Source organism: Salmo salar, chromosome ssa03 (genome assembly GCF_905237065.1).
Source record: "Salmo salar chromosome ssa03, Ssal_v3.1, whole genome shotgun sequence".
Classification (NCBI taxonomy): Eukaryota; Metazoa; Chordata; class Actinopteri; order Salmoniformes; family Salmonidae; genus Salmo; species Salmo salar.
Window position 1 is genome coordinate 38,330,083 of NC_059444.1, and position 24,765 is coordinate 38,354,847.

At 45.5% G+C, this 24,765-nt stretch overlaps 1 protein-coding gene across 1 annotated transcript in view; it reads left to right on the forward strand.

Annotated features, from left to right (window-relative positions):
* LOC106600100 (dynein axonemal heavy chain 11-like) overlaps positions 1–24,765 on the forward strand; it is a 158,859-nt gene that overhangs the window by 13,092 nt on the left and 121,002 nt on the right. The window contains 41 exon segments of the mRNA XM_045716035.1: positions 791–1,126; positions 1,217–1,350; positions 1,442–1,562; positions 5,471–5,640; positions 5,938–6,160; positions 6,289–6,405; positions 6,718–6,804; positions 7,000–7,158; positions 7,253–7,336; positions 7,488–7,646; positions 7,819–8,064; positions 8,361–8,585; positions 9,527–9,618; positions 9,693–9,819; positions 11,078–11,272; positions 11,368–11,493; positions 11,600–11,707; positions 11,810–11,941; positions 12,351–12,511; positions 12,773–12,929; positions 13,041–13,186; positions 13,277–13,393; positions 13,493–13,631; positions 13,700–13,792; positions 14,609–14,788; positions 14,790–14,804; positions 14,876–14,953; positions 15,095–15,231; positions 15,318–15,501; positions 15,706–15,854; positions 15,950–16,100; positions 16,194–16,325; positions 16,462–16,635; positions 16,932–17,136; positions 20,385–20,550; positions 20,668–20,770; positions 20,847–20,984; positions 21,128–21,229; positions 21,368–21,529; positions 24,071–24,264; positions 24,466–24,628. Coding sequence (XP_045571991.1) covers positions 791–1,126; positions 1,217–1,350; positions 1,442–1,562; positions 5,471–5,640; positions 5,938–6,160; positions 6,289–6,405; positions 6,718–6,804; positions 7,000–7,158; positions 7,253–7,336; positions 7,488–7,646; positions 7,819–8,064; positions 8,361–8,585; positions 9,527–9,618; positions 9,693–9,819; positions 11,078–11,272; positions 11,368–11,493; positions 11,600–11,707; positions 11,810–11,941; positions 12,351–12,511; positions 12,773–12,929; positions 13,041–13,186; positions 13,277–13,393; positions 13,493–13,631; positions 13,700–13,792; positions 14,609–14,788; positions 14,790–14,804; positions 14,876–14,953; positions 15,095–15,231; positions 15,318–15,501; positions 15,706–15,854; positions 15,950–16,100; positions 16,194–16,325; positions 16,462–16,635; positions 16,932–17,136; positions 20,385–20,550; positions 20,668–20,770; positions 20,847–20,984; positions 21,128–21,229; positions 21,368–21,529; positions 24,071–24,264; positions 24,466–24,628 — 6,087 coding nt within the window.

Consider the following 24,765-nt stretch of genomic DNA (forward strand, 5'->3'; position numbering starts at 1 on the left):
CAAGCTTTTTTCCAGATGCCCCAAACAATCGGAAAGGGGATTCATCAGAGAAAATGACTTTACCCCAGTCCTCAGCAGTCCAATCCCTGTACCTTTTGCAGAATATCAGTCTGTCCCTGGTGTTTTTCCTGGAGAGAAGTGGCTTCTTTGCTGCCCTTCTTGACACCAGGCCATCATCCAAAAGTCTTCGCCTCACTGTGCATGCAGATGCACTCACACCTGCCTGCTGCCATTCCTGAGCAAGCTCTGTACTGGTGGTGCCCCGATCCCGCAGCTGAATCAACTTTAGGAGATGGTCCTGGCACTTGCTGGCCTTTCTTGGGCGCCCTGAAGCCTTCTTCACAACAATTGAACTGCTCTCCTTGAAGTTCTTGATGATCCGATAAATGTTTTATTTAGGTGCAATCTTACAGGCAGCAATATCCTTGCCTGTGAAGCCCTTTTTGTGCAAAGCAATGATGACGGCACGTGTTTCCTTGCAGGTAACCATGTTTGACAGAGGAAGAACAATGATTCCAAGCACCATCCTCCTTTTCAAGCTTCCAGTCTGTTATTCGAACTCAATCAGCATGACAGCAGACTGTGAAAATGTATATTTGTGTCATTCTCAAAACTTTTGGCCACGACTGTACACACACACTGTACACATACATAATCATATAGAGACACAGACAAGTACACAAAAACACATCGCGTGACCTCTCTCTCTCTCTCTCTCTCTCTCTCTCTCTCTCTCTCTCTCTCTCTCGCTCTCTCTCTCGCTCTCTCGCTCTCTCGCTCTCTCTCTCAGGAGAACCTTGCTCTGTTAGGAGTGTCAGCCCCAGACTGTGCCGAGTGGAGGTCCTACACTGACTATGTTGACCGCATGGTTCTAGCAGGGTTCTCCAGTGCGGTACGCTGTTCCCTACAGTACCTGATCGAGAACACTGACCCAGCCCTTCGCATCGCCCCGCTCTTCGAGGTCCAGCTGGTCCTCAACGCCAACGAGATGACCTTCGAACCCTCGCTGGACATCAGTCACCAGGGAAACTTCTATGACATCATCGACAAGATGGTGGGTGATATCACTAAGATGGCATCGTTCATACCCCGCGTGGCCAAGCATAAACAGATGGACAACTATCAGGTAGAATAGATTACACACACACACACACTATCCAAATAATTTGATTAGCCTTTGAACCTTTCTCTTTTGGCCTTTGACCTCTCCCTCCAGTCTGACATAGACAGGATGGCCGACCTGTTAGAGCTGGGCCAGGTCATCAGAGGCCGTGCCCGATCGACCATTTCTAAGGTCAGAGAGTACCAGGTGTCATTCTCCAGCTACCGCTACCTCTGGACAGATGACAGGTGAGTGTGTGAATAAATGTTGTGATCAAATGTGTGTCCTTCACAATGAAGCTTATTGTGGATCCTAATAAAGTATTTGGAATGTGTGCAGGTCAGAGTTCATGAGACAGTTCCTGCTGTATGGTCATGTCCTGAGCACAGAGGAGGCTGAGCTCTACGCAGACTATGAACTGGCCAAGAACCCACCCACACTGGACAACTTTAAAGAACAGGTAAGAGTGGGTAAGAGGCAATCCCAGAGAGCTACAGTGATTTAAGAGTTCTTCTTAATTATCTGTAGGGGAGAGTGGGATAAGTTGAGCCATTCTTTTACATTCACCATCACTCCGTCAAGGGAAATGTAGTATTCTTTCTATCAAAGAAATCTACATATATTTCAGGATGTTGTGTATCCCTGGAAATAATCAGAATTCATGTAACATGACAGTTTTGAAAACATAGCTTGTCCAAAAGAAGTGATCTTTTGGCACAACTTACATTGGGTATAGGGTAAGTTGAGGCGCGGGACAGGGTAAGTTAAGCCGCCTACAAATTTCTGTACTGAATGAAACATTACCACTACCTTTTTAAAACAGTAACGAGGTTTCCATCCAAGCTTTTTATACGAGTAAAGTACATGTTGGATAAAAAATGCAATGACCGGCATGACGGAAACAGCAAAACTTTCCCAATCTTGACAAAACAAAATATACCAGACAAGGTGGGATCTTTTTGTTACAGTAAAATGTATTATGCAAGAAAAGCCAGTGGAAACGCTTTAATGCGCAAATATTATCGAAGCAAACTTGGACATGATGATATGTTGTCTGGTTCTTATACTACGACTTGGGGAAACTGCAGTTTATTAGGTTGCAGATGACATAAGGTATGGTGAACTTCAGAGGTTGGTGAAAGTGCACGGTGACGAGCTTGATGTTCCTTTCCGATAAATGTTTAGGATCTTTGCTCGTGACGTGATGATCGATGCTTGGCTGCCATTGGACAAATAAAAAGAATCTTGCTCTTTTGTCCATAATATTCTCATAATTTAGGCTATACCCGCCCTGTATCTGCAAGCTGTTGGCTAGAGTGCACGTGTCAATACCAGAGTGGGAATTTAACCGCAAAAGTTATTTTTATGTGTACTACGTCATCACACACATCCACAACAAGTCAATTTGATGGAAACACATCTCTGGTGGGAAAATGCATATTGTTTTTATGCAGATTTTTGAATTTTCCCATGAAAATCTGTCACCAATTGGATGGAAACCTAGCTTGTCTATCTTTATTTCCCAAACACAATTTTTGGTCTTTTAATCGTTTTTAGCATATTTTAACACGGGCTTAACATCTATTCAAACACTGTACTTTTTTAAAAACACTTAACATAGGTAACAACAGGGCCTGGCCTCACATACCAGCAATAATGCCTTTCATTACGCTTGGGAGGAAAACCCTTCAATTTGTTCAACTTGGCATTTACTCAACCATTTACTCAACCATTTACTCAACCATTGGCTCAACTTAGCCCATGGCCATTGGTTCAGCTCACCCCAAGTCAAACATTGTGACTATATTAGCCCACACAGCTACAAGGATGCACTTTCATGCTAGATTTAGGATCTCATATGGAAGCTTATAGAGACCCCAACTGAGGTATATAATAATAGAACAATCTTACAGTGATCTACTTTGGCTTAAATACAAGCATCAAGAAACCTCTAACACAATAAATGTATGTGTTTTTTTTCTTATCTAACTTGCTTACCACTTCCCTTACAGACTCCATGAAATGATGACCTCTTGCTAAATATTTGGTCAAATGATTAATTTTGTGTATGGTTTCCTAGAAACAAGGGAGGATCAACTTACCCCACTATCCTCATACTCTACTTTCTTCTAGATCCATACATGTAATTGATTCTGTTCTAGAACAGTCTGATTCAGTCTGTGTTATGTTCTAGATCAGTCTGTTTGAGTCTCTGTACGGGCGGGTCAGTAAGCTGGAGGACAGGAGAGTGCTCTGTGATCTAGATCAATCAGTGGCTGTGGTTCTATGTTCTATATCAGTCTGTTTGAGTCTCTGTACGTGCGGGTCAGTAAGCTGGAGGACAGGAGAGTGCTCTGTGTTCTAGATCAATCAGTGGGTGTGGTTCTATGTTCTAGATCAGTCTGTTTGAGTCTCTGTATGGTTCTGTTCTACAATGCATTCGGAAAGTATTCATACCCCTTTACTTTTTCCACATTTTGTTACGTTACAGCCTTATTCTAATGATCTCAACAATCTACACACAATACCCCATAATGGCAAAGCTAAAACAGGTTTTTAGAAATTTTTGCAAATGTATATATATTTTTTTTAAATGCGTATTTACGTAAAAATTCAGACCCTTTGCTATGAGACTTGAAATTGAGCTCAGGTGCACCCTGTTTACATCTACAATGGAGTCCATCTGTGGTAAATTCAATTGATTGGACATGATTTGGAAAGGCACACAGTTGACAGTGCATGTCAGAGCAAAAACCAAGGTCTTGGAGTTAGCCAAAAAGCACCTAAAGGACTCTCAGACCATGAGAAACAAGATTCTCTGGTCTGATGAAACCAAGATAGAACTCTTTGGCCTGAATGCCAAGCGACACGTCTGGAGGAAACCTGGTACCATACCTATGGTGAAGCATGGTGGTGGCAGCATCTTGCTGTGGGGTTGTTTTTCAGCAGCAGGTACGAGACTAGTGCGAGACTAGTTAGGATCGAGGGAAAGATGAACGGAGCAAAGTACAGAGAGATCTTTGATGAAAACCTGCTCCAGAGCGCTCAGGACCTCAGACTGGGGGCGAATGTCCAACAGGACAACGACCCTAAGCACACAGCCAAGACAATGCAGGAGTGGCTTCGGGACAAGTCTCTGAATGTCCTTGAGTGGCCCAGCCAGAGCCTGGACTTGAACCCAATCTAACATCTCTGGAGAGACCTGAAAATAGCTCCCTATCCAACCTGACAGAGCTTGAGAGGATCTGCAGAGAAGAATGCGAGAAATAATTGATAAAAGTTGGCATATTTCTGACATTTTGGCCCTACCCAGGCCTCCTTTAAGACTCCATGATGTTTCATCTGTAGGAGCTACATATCAAACATCGGTGTCATATGAAGCTCTATAATATGAGTAGTATTTTTTATAACTTGTTCAACATGAATTTATGAATATTGAGAAATATAAAAATGAATATTTTAAATATATCATTTTTGATTTGGCAAATGTTTTAATATATTGTTAACATAATATATTTTATGGGCATATCAAAGTTCCAGGGTGGGATCTCTGCTACTTTTGGAATTATGATCCAATTTGCAAGCATTACCAACAGTGAATGTGAAAATGGATTCAAAATAGTTGCCCTCTGCTGGTGATTTGTGGTTCTGACTAGCAGGATTACAGCTATGACCAGAAGGGATTTTTTTCGTAGCAGGTTAGGAGAATTTATGAAGCAGGTTAGGATAATTAACGTGACAGGTTAAGGTTAGGAAAAAGGGTTGGGGTTAGCTAAAATACTCTCCTAACCTGCTACGAAAAGTCACTTCCAGTTGTAGCTGTACTCCCTCTAGTCACAACCGTGATTTGCAGGATGTGGAATGATACAAGTAAAAAGAGGGCAGTGATTGGTAACATTATCTTCTATGCCAATTTCTGTATAAAATGGGCCATAACTATAAAACTAGCAGAGATCCCACTCTGGGACTTTGATATGCCCGTAAAGTATATGTTAAACAATTTATTGAACATTTTTAAAAAGTAGATATTTTGCAATATTCATAAATTAATGTTTAAAAAAAAATTGGAATCAAAAAGCGTCAAAGCCTCATATGATACCAATTTTTGCTTTGTAGAATCTACAGATGAAACATCATGGAGTCTTAAAGGAGGCCTGGGTAAGGCCAAAATGTCAGAAATATGCCAAATTTGATGAATTATTTCTCAATTATGCTTTTAGATACATATGTCAACAATCCTTCCGCCAATTCTATGGATAACATTTTGTGAAAAGAAAATTTCCCCCAAATCAAATCATAGTATTTTTTTTGTCTGTGTTTTGTGAGGAATCACTAGTGTTTGGGTCTGTTTGGTACTTTCTGTTCTAGATCAGCCTGTTTGAGTCTCTATACGTGCGGGTCAGTAAGCTGGAGGACAGGAGAGTGTTCTGTGGCTGGCTGCAGCTGGACATCAAGCCCTTCAAACTGGCCCTGATGAACATCATCAAGAGGTGGAGCTGGATGTTCAAAGAGCACCTACTCAACCATGTCAATCAGAGGTGACACACACACACACACACACACACACACACACACACACACACACACACACACACACACACACACACACACACACACACACACACACACACAAATGTGATGTGCACTCAATTAAACACACACACAGATCAATGCATATACATACACACACACACAAATGTGATGTGCACTCAATTAAACACACACACATACATCTAAACAGACACACAAACACCTATCTATTTACTGTGTCTCCCTCATCCAATACACTGCATACCCCCTCTTCAACGTTCTCTCTCCATCTCTCTCTCCCCCAGTGTGAGCGACCTGGCGTTGTTTGTCCAGAACACATCTTGTGGTCTGTCCAATAAGGTCTCAGACGGGGACTATGCTGGTCTGGTGGACATTATGGGTCATCTGATGGCCATACGGGACAGACAGATCAGTGCTGACCAACACTTCAAACCACTCAAGTCCACCACTGATCTACTCAAGACCTATGGACAGCAGCTACCAGGAAGTGTCTATACACAGCTGGAGGTAGACTACAGATACACACACACACACACACACACACACACCCACACTCAAATGGAGGTACACACATCCCGCCCAATGATCATCCTATGATGCCTATGATACCTTATAATGCCTTGTAACCTGTGTAGGAGCTGCCTGAGAAGTGGAAGAGTCTGAAAAAGGTCGCGTTTACAGTGAAACACGAGGTGGCCCCACTGCAGTCCAACGAGGTCTCCGTCATACGTAGGAAGTGTGTCCGCTTTGAGGTGAGGCGCACGCACACGCGTGTGTGTGGGTGTCCAGTGTGAGGTGAGGTTGTGTGTGTGTGTGTGTGATGGGTGTAGTATATCAGACACACACGATACCATCATGTGGAGGACCCTTACAGAGAGCTTAGCATATGCTGTGCAAACTGATCCATCTGCTTTTCTGAATTATAGATGTTAGATAAACCTACCCGACTCTCACCTGACCTGACCACCACTTCTATGCATCTAGCTAAATGTACTGCACATTGTAGCCTAGTCGATCTAAACTGTATGTTTTGAAGAATTCTACGTACGTATATCATCTTACAGATCAAGCAGCACGAGTTCAGAGAGCAGTTTCGCTCGGAGGTCATCTTCAGAATAGACGTGGAGGAGCCTTATAAGCTGATTGACAAGGTTACCATCTCACATTCACGAAGTAGGAGGCTGAAGGAGGCAGAGATTGAGGGGATTATAGGATATGTAGTTTATTGAGTGGGGAAAAGGCAGCCATTTCTTTACTTAGTCTATTAATAATGCGAGGGCTGTTTTGATATACCTAGGTATGCACAAGAGTTTTCTACAACTGTGTATCTTTGCTTGTGTGTGTAGTCTAACCGTGTTGTAGCAGTGTTGGAGGCAGAGATGCGTAAGCTCCAGGACACAGCTGATCTGTTCGAGGTCAGTTTCCCTGACTACAAGCAGCTCCGCCAGTGTCGCTCTGACATCATCCTGGTCAAAGCCGTCTGGGACATGGTCATCTTCGTCAAGGTACAAACCTCACTCTGATTGTAGCTGAAATGAATTCGTATTTTTTTCTGTCTTTCTCTGATTGTCACTCTATTGTATGTGATGTGTAACCCAGACCAGTATAGAGGACTGGACTAAGACCCCGTGGAAAGAGATTAACGTGGAGCAGATGGACATGGAGCTGAGGAGATTTGCTAAGGTGCTACATCCGACACACACACTTTCATCTGACAGATTTAAGGGAAATATCACGCCTTTATCTGAGTGTATGCTAGCTGATGCTATTATATTTGCTGCGTGTGTGACTATAATGCCTGTGTACATTATATATCATGTGAATGTGTGTGTAGGAGATGAAGACCCTGGATAAGGAGGTGCGTGTGTGGGATGTGTATCTGGGTCTGGAGTCGACGGTGAAGAACCTGCTGACGTCTCTTAGAGCGGTCAACGAGCTGCAGAACCCTGCTGTCAGAGAGAGACACTGGCAACAACTCATGAACACCACCGGGGTACACCACTCTCTTTCCCGTTGCATACTTCCCTCCGATTTGTTCTCTCTCTCTCATGTTGTCCCTCTCTCACCATCTACAGTCGGAGAGAGGTCAATGGCCAATGCTCATGAACCCCACCGGGGTACCACGCTCTCTCCCTGACCTTTTGACCTCTCACCTCTGACCCCAGGTGCGGTTTGTGATGTGGGAGGGGACCACTCTGGGAGACCTACTGGAGCTGCAGCTCCACAGGGTGGAGGACGAGGTCAAAAACATAGTGGACAAGGCAGTCAAAGAGATGGCCATAGAGAAGGTGCTAGCTGAGATTACTCAGACGTGGAGTGTGATGGCGTTGTCTTATGAGAAGCACCCCAGTATAGAAACTCCACTGCTCAAGTCGGACGAAAACCTGATTGAGACGCTGGAAGACAACCAGGTGACCTGCCACCCAATAACCCGATTCGTAGTCTCCTTTTTAGCTTAGTCCCTCTCTCCGCTCACTCAGTTCCACTCCAGGGAATACTGGAGTGCAGTGCAGTGCATGTCCTATTATTGTAGCCCGTCATCTCCTGAAGGGAAGAAGGTAAAACACTTAAGAGCAAAAACAATGGGAGAAAATTCCATAGATGTACAAGTAGTGAAAGGCCTAAAACTCCTTTGAAACCCCTTACTGTTTAACTACAATACTATTTCATTGGCCTAATTCATATTTTCTTACCCGGCCCCTCCTAGGTGCAGCTGCAAAACATCCTGATGAGTAAGTATGTGGAGTACTTCCAGGCGGAGGTGAGTGGCTGGCAGAGGAGGCTAATGGTGGCAGACCTGGTCATCTCCTCCTGGATGTCTGTCCAGAGGACCTGGGCCCACCTCAACAGCATCTTCACCAACAGCCACGACATACGCTCTCAACTAGCCCACGATGCTGAGCGCTTCCAGGGCATACACTCCGACTTCCAGGTAGATATACTACATAAAACACATACACTAATCCTTGTGAGTCTGTTGACACACACGTGCGTCAATCTAAGTGACATAATTTCAAAAATTCCCATCAAAATCCATCAGTTGGTTTTGCATGGGCTGCGTCTCAATCCACCACATCCGCTTATGTCGGCCTTCCGCATCAGCGGTGGAAGGTGGCTGAGGTACAGCGGTGTTTGTCACACCAGGAGACACCCCGAAACTCGTTCTTCTAGCGTCCCGAAAAACGTCTGTAGTGTCTGAGCGGTTTGGCCTATTATGACCACTCAATGGAAAGAGGAGACTCTCACGAACACTGCGGTGTTCTCCGTTTTGCTATACGACCCCCAGAGGTGTCACAGGACTCGTCTGAAGGTAACTTATACAAGCAAATGGAAGTAAGGAAGTCGCTTTGTACCCCCCCCCAAATAAAAATCCTGAGCTTTCTTATATCTTCTAGATATAGGATACTTAAAAACCTTATTCTTTATGACTTATCTTTTTACTTTTTTGCCATTTATGAATGTGTTATTCACTGCGTTTCTATGGGCAATAGTGTAATAAAGGCCAAATTCTATATTTGATCAAATGCATTTTAAATATTTTTTGTATGCCTAAAGGAATCCTAAAATTCAAAATCAAATATCTAAATGATCCATGGTATGACCATCTTAAAACAATTCCATATGTTAGCTTAGTACACGCACACACACACACACACACTCAACTAGCAACAACAGACGGTCTCAACTAGCGCACAACACAGAGATGTTCCAGCAGGCATACACTCTGACTTCCAGGTAACACACGCACACTTCTGCACCCACACACTACCAGAACGAATGTTCCTCAAACACAAATCAACCATTCTGTTTTACAATGGTGACAGTGAGTAAGGTTAGTAATGACTTGATTCTGTATGTGATGTGATGAAACAGAACATGATGACAGAGGTTGTCCAGACCCGTAACGTGGTGGAGGTCACCAACCAACCTGGCTTCCTGGAGAAACTAGAGGCTCTGCAGCAAAGGTACGTGTGTGTGTGTGTGTGTGTGTGTGTGTGTGTGTGTGTGTCTGTACTAACTCGACTGTCTCTCCCCCCAGGCTGTCAGTGTGTGAGAAGGCCCTGGCTGAGTATCTGGAAACCAAAAGACTGACGTTCCCTCGGTTCTACTTTGTCTCTGCTACAGACCTACTGGAGATTGTCTCCAAGGGAACACAGCCCAAACAGGTGAGCATCACTCACCTGCTTTTTAATATACTTGTTGGCCAAAATCATGGGTATTAATATGGAGTTGGTCCCCCCCTTTGCTGCTATAACAGCCTCCACTCTTCTGGGAAGGCTTTCCACTACATGTTGGAACATTGCTGCGGGGACTTGCTTCCATTCAGCCACAAGAGCATTAGTAAAGTCGGGCACTGATGTTGGGCGATTAGGCCTGGCTCGCTGTCTGCGTTCCAATTCATCCCAAAGGTATTGGATGGGGTTGAGGTCAGGGTTCTGTTCAGGCCAGTCAATTTCTTCCACACCAATCTTCTACAAATCATTTCTGTATGGACCTTGTTTTGTGCACGAGGGCATTGTTATGGTGAAACAGGAAAGGGCCTTCCCAAACTGTTGCCACAATGTTGGAAGCATAGAATCGTCTATAATGTCATTATATGTTGTAGCGTTAAGATTTCCATTCATTGAAACTAAGGGGTCAAGCCTGAACCATGAAAAACAGACCCAGACCATTATTCCTCCTCCACCAAACTTTACAGTTGGCACTAAGCATTCGGGCAGGTAGCGTTCTCCTGGCATCCGCCAAACCCAGATTTGTCCGTCGGACTGCCAGATGAACCGTTATTCATCACTCCAGAGAACGTGTTTCCACTGCTCCAGAGTCCAATTTTGGGGAGCTTTACACTACTCCAGCCAATGCTTGGCATTGCGCATGGTGATCTTAGGCTTGTGTGCTTCTGCTCGGCCATGGGAACCTATTTCATGAAGCTCCCGACGAACAGTTATTGTGCTGACGTTGCTTCCAGAGGCAGTTTGGAACTAGGTAGTGAGTGTTGCAACCGAGCACAGACGATTCTTACGTGCTACACACTTTAGCACTCAGCGGTCTCATTCTGTGAGCTTGTGTGGCCTATCACTTCGAGGGCTGAGCTGTTGTTGCTCCTAGACATATCCACTTCGCAATAACAGCACTTACAGTTGACCGGGACAGCTCTAGCAGGGCCGAAATTTGACAAACTGACTTGGAACGGGGGCATCCTATGACGGTGCAACATTGAACGTCACTGAGCTCTTCAGTACGGGCCATTCTACTGCCAATGTTTGTCTATGGAGATCGCATGGCTGTGTGCTCGATTGTGTACACCTGTCAGCAACGGGTGTGGCTGAAATAGCCAAATCCACTATTTTGAAGGGGTGTCCACTCACATACTTTTTGCCATGTGTACGATGATGATGGTGGTGTGTGTTTTGATGTGTGACCCAGGTTACCAGGCACCTGTTGAAGCTGTTTGATAATGTGGCGGACCTTCGCTTCCAAGACTCAGAGAAAGCGGGAGAGGAGGAGGGAGGAGAAAAGAAAGAGGGAGAGGAGGATGAGGGGGAGGCAGTTGCCATAGGAATGTACAGTAGAGAAGGGGAGTACGTACCCTTCTCCGAACCCTGCATCTGCCAAGGACAGGTAGGAACACCTTTGTGTGTGTGTGTGTGTGTTTGTGCGTGTTTGTGCATGTCTGTGTGTATGTCTGAAATGTATATATGTCTGCGTGTCTGTAGGCAGAGTGCTGGCTGAGTGAACTGGAGCGGACTATGCGCTCTACAGTCCAGAGGGAGATCCAAGAAGCCGTCGCTGCTTATGAGGACAAACCCAGAGACCAGTGGCTGTTTGACTATCCAGCACAGGTGTGTGTGTGTGTAGCCCCCAAACTCACCATTGCACTCAAAAGCATTGCTACCAAACAAAAATGTGCATGAATTTCAAAACTGTGTGTTGTCTTCCTCTGCCAAGGTTGGTCTGACTGGCAGCCAGGTGTGGTGGGCGACAGACGTGGGCATCGCCTTTGAGAGGGTGGAGGAGGGCTTTGAGACTGCCCTGAAAGACTACAACAGAAAGCAGGTACACATACACACGTCTGTGATATATCACCCAGGTCTCTTATACACAAACATTGTTGTTTTGTGGTTACGTGATGGTTATCTGATGGTCGTGCGTTGGTAGATCACCCAGCTGAACTCCCTGATCCATATGCTCCTGGGAGACCTGACTCCAGGTGACAGACAGAAGATCATGACCTTGTGCACCATCGACGTGCACGCTCGCGACGTGGTCGCCAAACTCATAGCACAGAAGGTAACATAACCGCTGCCCTCAGATCACAATTGGCTTTTATAAAAAGGTGAATGAACATAAAAATGACCTTGAAACAATTTTCGAACATGTTTCCCGGAACATAACCACTGCTCTGAGATCAGATTTACATGCTCTAATCATTTCACGTTTACATTTTAGTCATTTAGCAGACGCTCTTATCCAGAGCTACTTAAAGGAGCAATTAGGGTTAAGTGCCTTGCTCATTGGCTCGTCGCTTAGTCAGCTCAGGGATTTGAACCAGCGACCTTTCGGTTACTGGCCCAACGCTTTTAACCGCTAGGCTACCCGCCTCTTTTTTATAGGACTATAGGACTATAAAAGAGTCACTCTTAGATGCTGTTGAGGCTGGGTTAATAACAAATTGACTCTTGGGGGTTTGGTTTCCTAGGTGACAACGGGACAGGCGTTTGCATGGCTGTCCCAGCTGCGCCATCGTTGGGATGACGTGACGAGACACTGTTACATCAACATCTGTGATGCTCAGTTCCAGTTCTCATACGAGTACCTGGGCAATACCAACAGACTGGTCATCACTCCACTCACTGACAGGTACACACACAAGCAGGCATAAACTCTTCATATAGATGCTATAAACACTCTAAACTAGTTTACCCACCTTTTGAGGAAAAAAATGCATTTAATGTATAAGGAGCGTTACTTTACTCACCGTGAACTGCTATCAGCTTTTACCCACCTATTTCTTAACCACTACAGTGATGATCTCTGCAACTCACTATGATTTATCCCCCACATCTCTCTCTCTCTCCTCTCCCTCTCTCCCTCTCTCCCTCTCTCTCCCTCCCTCCCCAGGTGTTACATCACTCTGACCCAGTCTCTCCACCTGACGATGAGTGGCGCCCCCTCTGGTCCAGCAGGAACTGGGAAGACTGAAACCACCAAGGACCTGGGCCGCTCCTTAGGCATCATGGTCTATGTATTCAACTGCTCCGAACAGATGGACTACAAGGTAGGTGTTCACAAACTGGTAGAGCCGCGTGGAGACACTGTTTTTGGCTATAACATCATCTGCGTTTGTGTGCTTCCGAATCCCCAGTTTCTTTCACCACCTCTTCTATAGTCCATAGGGAACATCTATAAAGGTCTGGCCCAGACGGGCGTGTGGGGCTGTTTTGACGAGTTCAACAGGATCTCTGTGGAGGTGCTATCTGTGGTGGCGGTACAGGTCAAAACCATACAGGACGCCATCAGGAACAAGAGACAGAGGTGAGGGACTCCTAGCTAGCTAACTAATGGAATTGAACAAATCCAAGAGGCTTTGTGTCTTTCGCTAAGGTTTGTGTTCCTGCTTGTCAGGTTCCATTTCCTGGGTGAGGAGATCGAGCTGAGGCCGACCGTAGGGATTTTTATCACTCTGAACCCAGGCTACGCTGGGAGAACTGAACTACCAGAGAACCTCAAGGCCTTGTTCAGGTGACACGCGCGCGTGCGCACACACACACACAGGCTGAATTGCAAATCGACCCACTCCGTCTCTCCCTTCAAGCTGAATGTTCACACTCTCCAATCTAGGCCGTGTGCGATGGTGATTCCTGACTATGAGTTGATCTGTGAGATCATGCTGGTTGCTGAGGGATTCATCGACGCTCGCCTGCTCGCACGCAAGTTCATCAGCCTGTACACACTCTGCAAGGAGCTGCTCTCTAAACAGGTACAAACAAACAAACAAATATACAAAGAAACACTCTAATACTGTGCAATACTGCTTATGTGTTGTAGGACCACTATGACTGGGGCCTGAGGGCCATCAAGTCAGTGCTGGTGGTGGCTGGATCACTGAAGAGAGAAGACAGGAGCAGACCAGAAGAACAGGTAACACAGTGTTTATCAACCAGGGTGTCGTCCCCTAATGGCCATACTATAGAAGCTATATTGGTGTCCCCATATTCCCGTCGGTCTCTGTAGGTCTTCATGATGTCCCTATATTCCTGTCTGTCTCTGTAGGTCTTCATGATGTCCCTATATTCCTGTCTGTCTCTATAGGTCTTCATGATGTCCCTATATTTCTGTCTGTCTCTATAGGTCTTCATGATGTCCCTATATTCCTGTCTGTCTCTATAGGTCTTCATGATGTCCCTATATTCCTGTCTGTCTCTATAGGTCTTCATGATGTCCCTATATTTCTGTCTGTCTCTATTGATCCTGATACAGTATGTCCCTATATTCTGGTCGGTCTCTATTGATCCTGATACAGTATGTCCCTATATTCTGGTCGGTCTCTATAGGTCCTGATACAGTATGTCCCTATATTTCTGTCTGGGTCTAAAGGTCCTGATTAATCCCTATATTCCTGTTTGTCTCTATAGATCCTGATACAGTATGTCCCTATATTTCTGTCTGGGTCTAAAGGTCCTGATTAATCCCTATATTCCTGTTTGTCTCTATAGATCCTGATACAGTATGTCCCTATATTTCTGTCTGGGTCTAAAGGTCCTGATTAATCCCTATATTCCTGTTTGTCTCTATAGATCCTGATACAGTATGTCCCTATATTTCTGTCTGGGTCTAAAGGTCCTGATAACCCTATATTCCTGTTTGTCTCTATAGATCCTGATACAGTATGTCCCTATATTTCTGTCTGGGTCTAAAGGTCCTGATTAATCCCTATATTCCTGTTTGTCTCTATAGGTCCTGATGCGAGCGTTGAGGGACTTTAACCTTCCCAAAATAGTGACCAGTGACGTCCCTATATTCCTGGGTCTGATCAGTGACCTGTTTCCCCAGCTGGATGTCCCCAGGAAGAGAGACCCAGAGCTGGAGACAGCTGTACGACAGTCAGTCAGTGAACTACACCTGCAACCTGAGGAGAAACTTTATACTCAAGGTATAGCAATGAAATTAAATGTAATGTCTGCACACTGTTTGCCTTAACACCCCCCCCCCCTTTCTCACTAGGTGACTCAGTTGGAGGAGCTGCTGGATGTCAGACACTCAGTGTTTGTAGTAGGAGGAGCTGGGACAGGGAAGAGCCAGGTAAACCCACTAACAAACACATTCACACAAATGAATCGAAGCCAACAGTATTAAAATGTCCTCTATGTAACTCCAAAGCATTTTGTATGTCAACGTTACGTCTTTGAGGTTTTTAACATGTGGTCATTTGTGGTTGGACAGATTTTGAAGACCCTCCACAGAACGTATGCTAATCTGAGGATGAAGCCTGTGTGGCACGACATCAACCCTAAAGCTGTGACCACAGACGAACTGTTTGGCTATCTACACCCTGCTACCAGAGAATGGAAGGACGGTCTGTGGTCTGCACACGCACCCGCGCACAGAGACGCACACAGAGACGCACACAGAGATGCACACAGAGACGCACACAGAGAGTGTGGAGACTTGCTGTTCGGGTTTGGTCAATGTTGATTACATTTATTTTGGTCATTTTAGGCCTGTTCTCCTCCACTATGAGGGAGCTGACACGACAGGTGGGCCATGACGGGCCCAAGTGGATTGTTCTGGATGGAGACATAGACCCCATGTGGATAGAATCCCTCAACACTGTCATGGATGACAACAAGGTGTGTGTGTGTGTGTGTGTGTGTGTGTGTGTGTGTGTGTGTGTGTGTGTCTCTGTCTCGTTCTTTCTCTTTCTCTCCATCTGTCGGTAATGACTTATCTTTCTCCTCCTCTCTCACTGCCACCTCTCTCTCCCCCTGTGTCTTTCTTTTATGGTACTGATTACTCTCCCCCCTCCCCCGATCTCTCTCTCGCTCTCTCTCTAGGTGTTAACCTTGGCCAGTAATGAGCGTATCAGTCTATCTTCCTCCATGCGTCTGCTTTTTGAGATCAGCCATTTGAGAGCGGCAACCCCAGCCACAGTCTCCCGCGCCGGGATACTATACGTCAATCCACAAGACCTGGGCTGGAGCTCGTCAGTACACACACTCATGCAGGGACACACACACACACACACACACACACACACACACACGAATGCCCACTCTCACAATGTATTCTGGCCCTCAGGTACGTCACAAGTTGGATTGACACCAGGCAGGCCCAATCAGAGCGAGCCAACTTGACCATCCTGTTTGACAAGTACGTCCCCTACTGCCTGGAGCAGGTCCGCTGTAACCTCAAGACCATCACTCCTATACCTGAGAACAGCATGGTGCAGGTAACACACACACACACCGATGTCCAATCAGACACTGTGTTCTCTGTCTGCTATCCAATCAGACACTGTGTTATCTGTCTGTTGTCCAATCAGACGCTATGTTCCTTGTTGGACTGCCTGCTGACAGAAGACAACACTCCTCCTGACTCTCCCAGAGAACTCTATGAGATCTACTTTGTCTTCGCCTGCGTCTGGGCCTTTGGAGGAGCTCTGTTCCAGGACCACGTGAGTGTTTGTGTTCCGTGTGGAGTGTGTGTGTGTGTGTGTGTGTGTGTGTGTGTGTGTACTCTCTGTCAGTGCCAGCAACCCATGTAACTCTACCTCAGCTAATATTTATCTGCTCATTCATTGTCTTTTCCAGTTGATAGACTATCGAGCTGAGTTCAGTCGCTGGTGGTCGAAGGAGATGAGAGCGGTGAAGTTCCCTTCGCAGGGCACAGTGTTCGACTACTTCATAGACTCAGACACTAAGAAGTTCAGTCCCTGGATTGAGAAGACGCCCCAGTTTGAGCTGGAGCCTGATGTCCCCCTACAGGTCTGTACTTGTTTCGGCTCCCTTAGTGAAGTGTACTTATTGTAAATCTCTCTGCATGAGAATGTGTTCGGACTGACTAAGTTTCAGTGGTGTGCCTTTCGCAACAGCAGTATGTACGTGTGTGTGTGCGTTTTAGTGTGTTGTTGTGAATTTGTGACGTGAGTGTATGTGTATGTCTGCATGTGTATTTCTGACTCTGTGTGTGTGTGTGTGTGTGTGTGTGTGTGTGTGTGTGTGTGTGTGTGTGTGTGTGTGTGTGTGTGTGTGTGTGTGTGTGTGTGTGTGTGTGTTTCCAGACGGTGCTAGTCCACTCGGCAGAGACCATCTGTCTGACGTACTTCATAGACCTGCTGTTGCAGAGAGGCAAGCCTGTGATGTTGGTGGGGAACGCTGGAGTAGGGAAGACCATCCTGGTGTCTGATAAAGTAGCCAAGCTAAAGGAGGACTACATGGTGGCTAAAGTCCCCTTCAACTACTACACCACCTCGGCTATGCTACAGCGTGAGTCACCAGTGGCCTTTGTCTGCCACCGTGTGCCGTAGTTGGAGTTATACCTGCCTGGTTCCATTTCAATTACTAGACCCACTTATTAGAGGGCAACCAGGGATGGAACCAAACCAATCTCTGCCCTCAAGAACTGATTCAGTATCAGCCCTCATACCTCACTGGTGATTCTAGTGTGCCATATTTTAATGGACATGATGTTTAAAAAACCCTAGAGTTGATGTCCAACAATCCACTTAGCATAAAACAAAAATCCCCATCAAAATACATCTGTTTAAGCTAGAGTCGCTGAATTACATGCGCTGACCAACTGGCAAGTGTCTTCACTGACATTTTCAACCTCTCCCTGTCTGAGTCTGTAATACCAACATGTTTCAAGCAGACCACCATAGTCCCTGTGCCCAAGAACACTAAGATAACCTGCCTAAGTGACTACCGACCCGTTGCACTCACGTCTGTAGCCACGAAGGGCTTTGAAAGGCCGGTCATGGCTCACATCAACACCATTATCCCAGAAACCCTAGACCCACTCTAATTTGCATAAGGAACACTTATGTGAGAATGCTATTCATTGACTACAGCTCAGCGTTCAACACAATAGTGCCCTCAAAGCTCATCACTAAGCTAAGGACCCTGGGACTAAACACCTCCCTCTGCAACTGGATTCTGTACTTCCTGACGGGCTGCCCCCAGGTGGTAATGGTAGAAAACAACATATCTGCCACGCTGATCCTTAACATGGGGGCCCCTCAGGGGTACGTGCTCAGTCCCCTCATGTACTCCCTCCTTCACTCATAACTGCATGGCCAGGCACAACTCCAACACCATCATTTAAGTTTGCCGATGACACAACAGTGGTAGGCCTGATCACCAACAACAACAAGACAGCCATGTGGTGCCAGGACAACAACCTCTCCCTCAACGTGATCAAGACTAAGGAGACGATTGTGGACTACAGGAAAAGGAGGACCGAGCATGCCCCCAATCTCATCGATGAGGCCGTAGTGGAGCAGGTTGAGAGCTTCAAGTTCCTTGATGTCCACATCACCAACAAACTAACATGGCCCAAGCACACCAAGACAGTCGTGAAGAGGGCACGACAAAACCTATTCCCCCTCAGGAGACTGAAAAGACTTGGCATGGGTCCCCAGATCCTCAAAAGGTTCTACAGCTGCACCATCGAGAGCATCCTGACTGGTTGTATCGCTGCCTGCTATGGCAACTTCTCGGCCTCCAACCGTAAGGCACTACAGAGGGTAGTGCATATGGCGCAGTACAACACTGGGACCAAGCTTCCTGCCATCCAGGACCTCTATACCAGGCGGTGTCAGAGGAAGGCCCTAAAGGAAGGCCCTAGTCATAGACTGTTCTCTCTGCTAGCGCACGGTAAGCAGTACCGGAGCACCAAGTCTAGGTCCAAGAGGCTTCTAAACAGTTTCTACCCCCAAGCCATAAGACTACTGAACATCTAATCAAATGGCTACCCAGACTACTTGCATCGCCCCCCCCCTGCTTTTACACTGATTCTACTCTCTGTTATTATCTATGCATTAGTCACTTTAATAACTCTACCCACATGTAAACTACCGTTCAAAAGTTTGGGGTCACTTAGAAATGTCCTTATTTTCCGAGACAGGATGTAGGCGAGGCACAGATCTGAGGAACGGTACCAAATATTTATGTCGCATTGAAGGTCCCCAAGAACACAGTGGCCTCCATCATTCTTGAATGGAAGAAGTTTGGAGCCACCAAGACTTTTCCTAGAGCTGGCCGCCCAGCCAAACCCAGCAATCGGGGGATAAGGGCCTTGGTCAGGGAGGTGATCGAGAACCCGATGGTCACTCTGACTGAGCTCCAGAGTTCCTCTGTGGAGATGGGAGAACCTTTCAGAAGGACAACCATCTCTGCAGCACTCCACCACTCCACCAATCAGGGCTTTATGATAGAGTGGCCAGATGGAAGCCACTCCTAAAAGGCACCTGACAGCCCAGTTGCAGTTTGCCAAAAGGCAACTAAAGGACTCTGACCATGAGAAACAAGATTCTCTGTTCTGATGAAACCAAGATTGAAATCTTTGGCCTGAATGCCAAGCGTCACGTCTGGAGGAAACCTGGCACCATCCCTACGGTGAAGCATGGTGGTGGCAGCATCATGCTGTGAGGATGTTTTTCAGCGGCAGGGCTGGGAGACTAGTCAGGATCGATGGAAAGATGAACCGAGCAAAGTACAGAGAGATCCTTAATGAAAACTTGCTCCAGAGCGCTCAGGACCTCAGACTGGGGCTAAGGTTCACCTTCCAACAGGATAACGACCCTAAGCACACAGCCAAGACAACGCAGGAGTGACTTAGGGACAAGTCTCTGAATGTCCTCGAGTGGCCCAGCCAGAGCTTAGACTTGAACTCGATTGAACATCTCTGGAGAAACCTTAAAATAGCTGTGCATTGCCGCTCCCCATCCAACCTGACAGAGCTTGAGAGGATCTGCAGAGAAGAATGGGAGAAACTCCCCAAGTACAGGTGTGCCAAGCTTGTAGCGTCATACCCAAGAAGACTCAAGGCTGTAATTGCTGCAAAGGTGGTTTAACAAAGTACTGAATAAAGGGTCTGAATACTTACGCAAATGTGATATTTCAGTTTTTTTTTTAATGCATTTGCAAACATTTCTACAAATCTGTTTTTGCTTTGACATTATGGGATATTGTGTGTAGATTGAGATTGATGAGAAAAAAAAAATATTTAATCCATTTAGAATAAGGCTGTAACGTAACAAAATGTGGAAAAAGTCAGGAGGTCTGAATACTTTCCGAATGTACTGTATATGAAAGTAGTATGTGCCCCCCCCCCAAAATACGGGTAAAAATGGATGATAATTTCTTATCTCTCAGATATAGGAACGACACTTCAAAACAATTCCCTTTGATACATTTTTTTACTCTGATTTGCCATGTATGAATGGGGCAACAGGTAGCCTAGTGTTTAGAGCGTTGGGTGGATCGAAAAAATGAATATGTTATTCATACCTTTCTATGGGCTAGAACCAGTAACACCAAATTCAATGTTTAATCAATTTTTTTTTTTTATACCTACAGTACAGGGGTCCTAACATTCAAAATCGAATAGCAGAAGTGTCCATGGTCCGACCATTTTAAAACAATTCCGTATGTTAGCTCAGTAGAATGCCCACCTGAACGGCTATATTTCTGCTGCCTATAGTGACATAATGTGATGTGTGTGTGTACTGTAGGTGTGTTAGAGAAGCCTCTAGAGAAGAAGGCAGGGCGTAACTATGCTCCTCCTGGAACCAAGAAACTCATCTACTTCATAGACGACCTCAACATGCCTGAGGTGGATGTGTATGGTACTGTCCAGCCACACACACTCATACGCCAGCACCTGGACTACAACCACTGGTGAGAGGACACACACATACATACACGCACGCATGCACGCACGCACGCACACTCAAACACCGTTGCATGAACTTGAACTGCTAGTGTACGTGTGTGCGTGTTTATGTGGTCTTGCAGGTATGACAGACAGAGGCTGGTGCTGAAAGAGATCCATAACTGCCAGTACATCACCTGTATGAACCCTACAGCAGGGAGCTTCTCAGTCAACCCCAGACTACAGGTAACACACATATACAGTCAACTCTAGACAACAGTAACACACACACACAGGCTAACCTAACCACTCTCTCTCTCAGAGGCATTTCTCAGTGTTTGCGGTTCATTTCCCTAGCGCTGAGGCGCTAGCCACCATCTTCACTAGCATCCTGTCAGCCCATTTCCTCCAGGGGGGCTTCAGCTATGGCGTCTCGCGCTCTGTAGGAACATTAATACAGGTATACGTCTATCTGATTATCTGCCTGCCTGTCTGTCTACCTGTCTGCCAGTCTGTCTGTGTCTCTTTCAGTCTGTCTGTCTCTCAATCAATCTACTTTCCTCCTCCCTCCCTCCATCCATTCTTGTCTTTCACCTCCGGCAGGCAGCCATCTGTCTCCATCAGAAGATCAGTCAGAACTTCCTCCCCACGGCCATACGCTTCCACTATATCTTCAACCTGAGGGACCTCTCCAACATCTTCCAGGTAGCACACACATACATTGAAAAAACATCATCGTTATCATCAATCTTCATCAATATGGATTCATGCCTCTTTATCTCGCTCTTTATCTATGTCTCCCTCTCTCTCTCGCTCTTTATCAACATCTCCCTCTCTGTGTAGGGTATTCTGTTTGCCCTGCCAGATTGTGTGCGTTACCCCATAGACCTGGTCCATCTGTGGCTCCATGAGTCGTCCCGGGTCTACTCTGACAAACTGATGGAGGAGAAGGATGTAGAACTCTTCAACAAGATCCTACTGGACACTGGCAAGAGATACTTTGAGGTGAGAGACATGTGGCAGACATCTTACGGGGTTGTTACAAACAAGACTGCTTGACATATGACTTGCTACTCTCTTTACTTCATTCACTCATATTTACATATTGTGTCTCTCTGAAATTGCTTATAGCAAAGTGCTCAATATGACCTTTACTTATACAGTGCATTCGGAAAGTATTCAGACCCCTTCCCTTTTTCCACATTTTGTCACGCTACAGCTCTTTTCTAAAATAGATTAAATCAATCTACACACAACCTCATAATGACTAAGTACGGAGTAAAGGGTCTGAATACTTATGTAAATGTGATATTTCAGTTTTTTTTTTATTCTACATTTGCAAAAAATCCTAAAAAACTGTTTTCGCTTTGTCATTATCTGTTGCGATTTTAGCATGTAAATCTAGGTGGCGCAAAAAAAAAAGCCAAAGCCACTACCCAACACTAAACAAAATATGAATTTCACTAAAACGGTGACAAACTGTGCCCACAAACTGTTCGGGCCTACATAAAGCTGTCCCAACAGCAGAGTCCCAAAAGTTGTCCCAACACCTTACCACTGCCACACCTGGCAGCGAAACAGTTCATTCAGCCTCATTTACTGCCTTTAAAAAACATAGCTGATATGGCTGACTTGCTTAAACAAACGTGGTTTCTACTGACAATTGAGATGTACAAACTATGGCATAAGGGGAACGACAAGCAGATAAGAGGCAGTCCCTAAATTTGATTAAGACATTAATGAGCGAGCTAGAACGGACGTAGTCAATATAACTATTTGTTCAGCACTTTTGAAATATCGCAGCAACAGAATTCAAAACATGGGCCGTTCTTACAGTGTTCTCACTGTACACCAAGTCAGAACCATAGGATAAATAAAGGGGGCATATCAGCAGACAATGAAAGCTCTTACAATATTCAATGATTACATTTCTCAAAAACAGTTTATAGGCTACATGTGCACCACCAAGTCAGAACGGTAGGCGAAATTAAGACGTGAAAATAGACCAAATTATTAGGGTAAGGCACATGGGTTTCTAACAGCTTATTACACAACATACACTTAGTATTACTTTCTTAGCTACAGTACACATCTCCCTGGCATATTACATCATTTATGCAGCAGCATACAAGACATTTTTTGGACTCATCTTGTTGTGCTGTGCTCACTTGAACAGGAAGGTGGCGCGGCGGTCCTTTGTGTGCAAATTTTGTCATCAAAGTCTGGCATTCTCTGGATGTACGGTGCTTTCAAGACAACTGGGAACTCAAAAAAAAAGTTGAATAATGATGACATCAGTGATCTTCAGGTCATAGCTCTAGATAGAGGTCCGAATTCCAAGTTGGATGAAAGTTCAAAACGTATTTTCCCAGTAGTAGCTCGTTTTTCCCAAGTTCCCAGTTGTCTTGAACTCTTTAAAGCAGATGTTGCAGTTCCGAGTTAACAGTGGATTTGAGTAGGGCACAATTCATGCTTCATTGACAGAATGGCCAATGTTGAATGTTTATAATTTTTAACTAGGAAAAGAGACCCTTAATCTTAGACTTGGGACCACACAGCCACTCCACTGAATAGCAGGCTAATGATTGCTTTGCAATATTTGCAGTTAGCCACTGATTCCTTCCAAACCACTCATTGCTGAATTTGCGATTTCTAACCTGGTTCGTAATCTTTATGTGCAATGGCCGATGAGCACCGATACGTTTTATCTATCATTTCTCGGCATTATTTCTCTTCATATGACAAGGATTAAACAGGATTTGCCAGTAGATTGTCGACTTAATTCATGATGATGACTGCTCGCTAAGTTTTGAAAGTATGATGTTGACATGATCAGTCCAATCAAAGCTACTGTAGATATATGTGATTTGACATAATTTTATCTGTGGCCAATGACCTTGAGCCTTCTTGGATGGGCACTTCTAATGTAACTCCATGGCAGCACCCAAGGAGCTTGAATTTTCTAGCTCTAACCTTAGACTTTGTGGTGACGTAGTGTCTCCATGAGTGACAGAACACTGAGCCAATCACGGCGCAATGCTCCGTATTTTCTGCTGGCTTGCCCCACCACCACAGAAAGCACTGAGCTAGGCTGAAACACCTGCATTTTGGAGCTGCCTTACTCAAGGAAACAAAAAAGAGACCATGTTTGTATGTGGCTTTATTAACTCATGAGTATATCTTTTTTTTTTTTACATTGTTTGCAAACTGATATGTGACACGTATTAATGCCAAGATAACGTGCAAACAGGAAAGCCCCTCCCCCAAAAATGTGGGGCTCTGCCCCAACTGCCCTGAATGACGGGCCACCCACTGGTCATTATGGGCTATTGTGTGTAGATTGATGAGGGGGGAAAACGATTTAATCAATTTTAGAATAAGGCTGTAACGTAACAAAATGTGGAAAAGGTCAATGGGTCTTAGTACTTTCCGAATGCACTGTACACTTACTGAAAGGGATCTACGATTCTGTTCAAGTTTTCACTCTGGCTTTCTCTTTTTTCTCGCTCTCTCGCTCTCTCCCTCCTCTCCCCCCTCTCTGTGCAGGGTATAGATGAGTCTATTTTCATCCACCAGCCCCTGGTGTACTGTCACTTTGCCCATGGGGTGGGGGAGCCCAGGTACCACCAGGCATCAGACTGGGAGAAGCTCCAGAAGACCCTGACTGATGCTCTGGAACACTACAACGAGCTGCATGCTGTCATGAACCTGGTGCTCTTTGAGGAGGCCATGCAGCATGTGTGAGAGTCACACACACACTGCCCTGTCTGTCGCAATCTCCACTCGCTCAGTCAATCCCTAACCTCACTCTGCTCTGTGCGCCACTCACACACACGTACTTTGCTTATTTTCATGCTGTAGACTGCAGGTAATGCACATACAATCTCTCATCACACTGAAATAAGCACACACTCTCGCCAAGTTGATATGTCTGTGTCCAGATGTCGTATCAGTCGTATCCTGGAGGCCCCCCATGGTAATGCTCTGCTGGTGGGGGTGGGAGGCAGTGGGAAGCAGAGTCTGTGTCGCCTCGCTGCCTTCCTCAGTACCCTGGAGGTGTTCCAGATTACACTGAGGAAGGGCTACGGGATACATGACCTACGGGTATGGACTATCGACCAAATAACAGCTAAATACAACAGATTTCCTGGAAGGTTGAAAGCAAGAACTCTAGATATCTAGATCCTGCTCATCTACACGAACCCCCCTTCCCTCATCTCTCTCCCTCCCTCTTTTTCCCC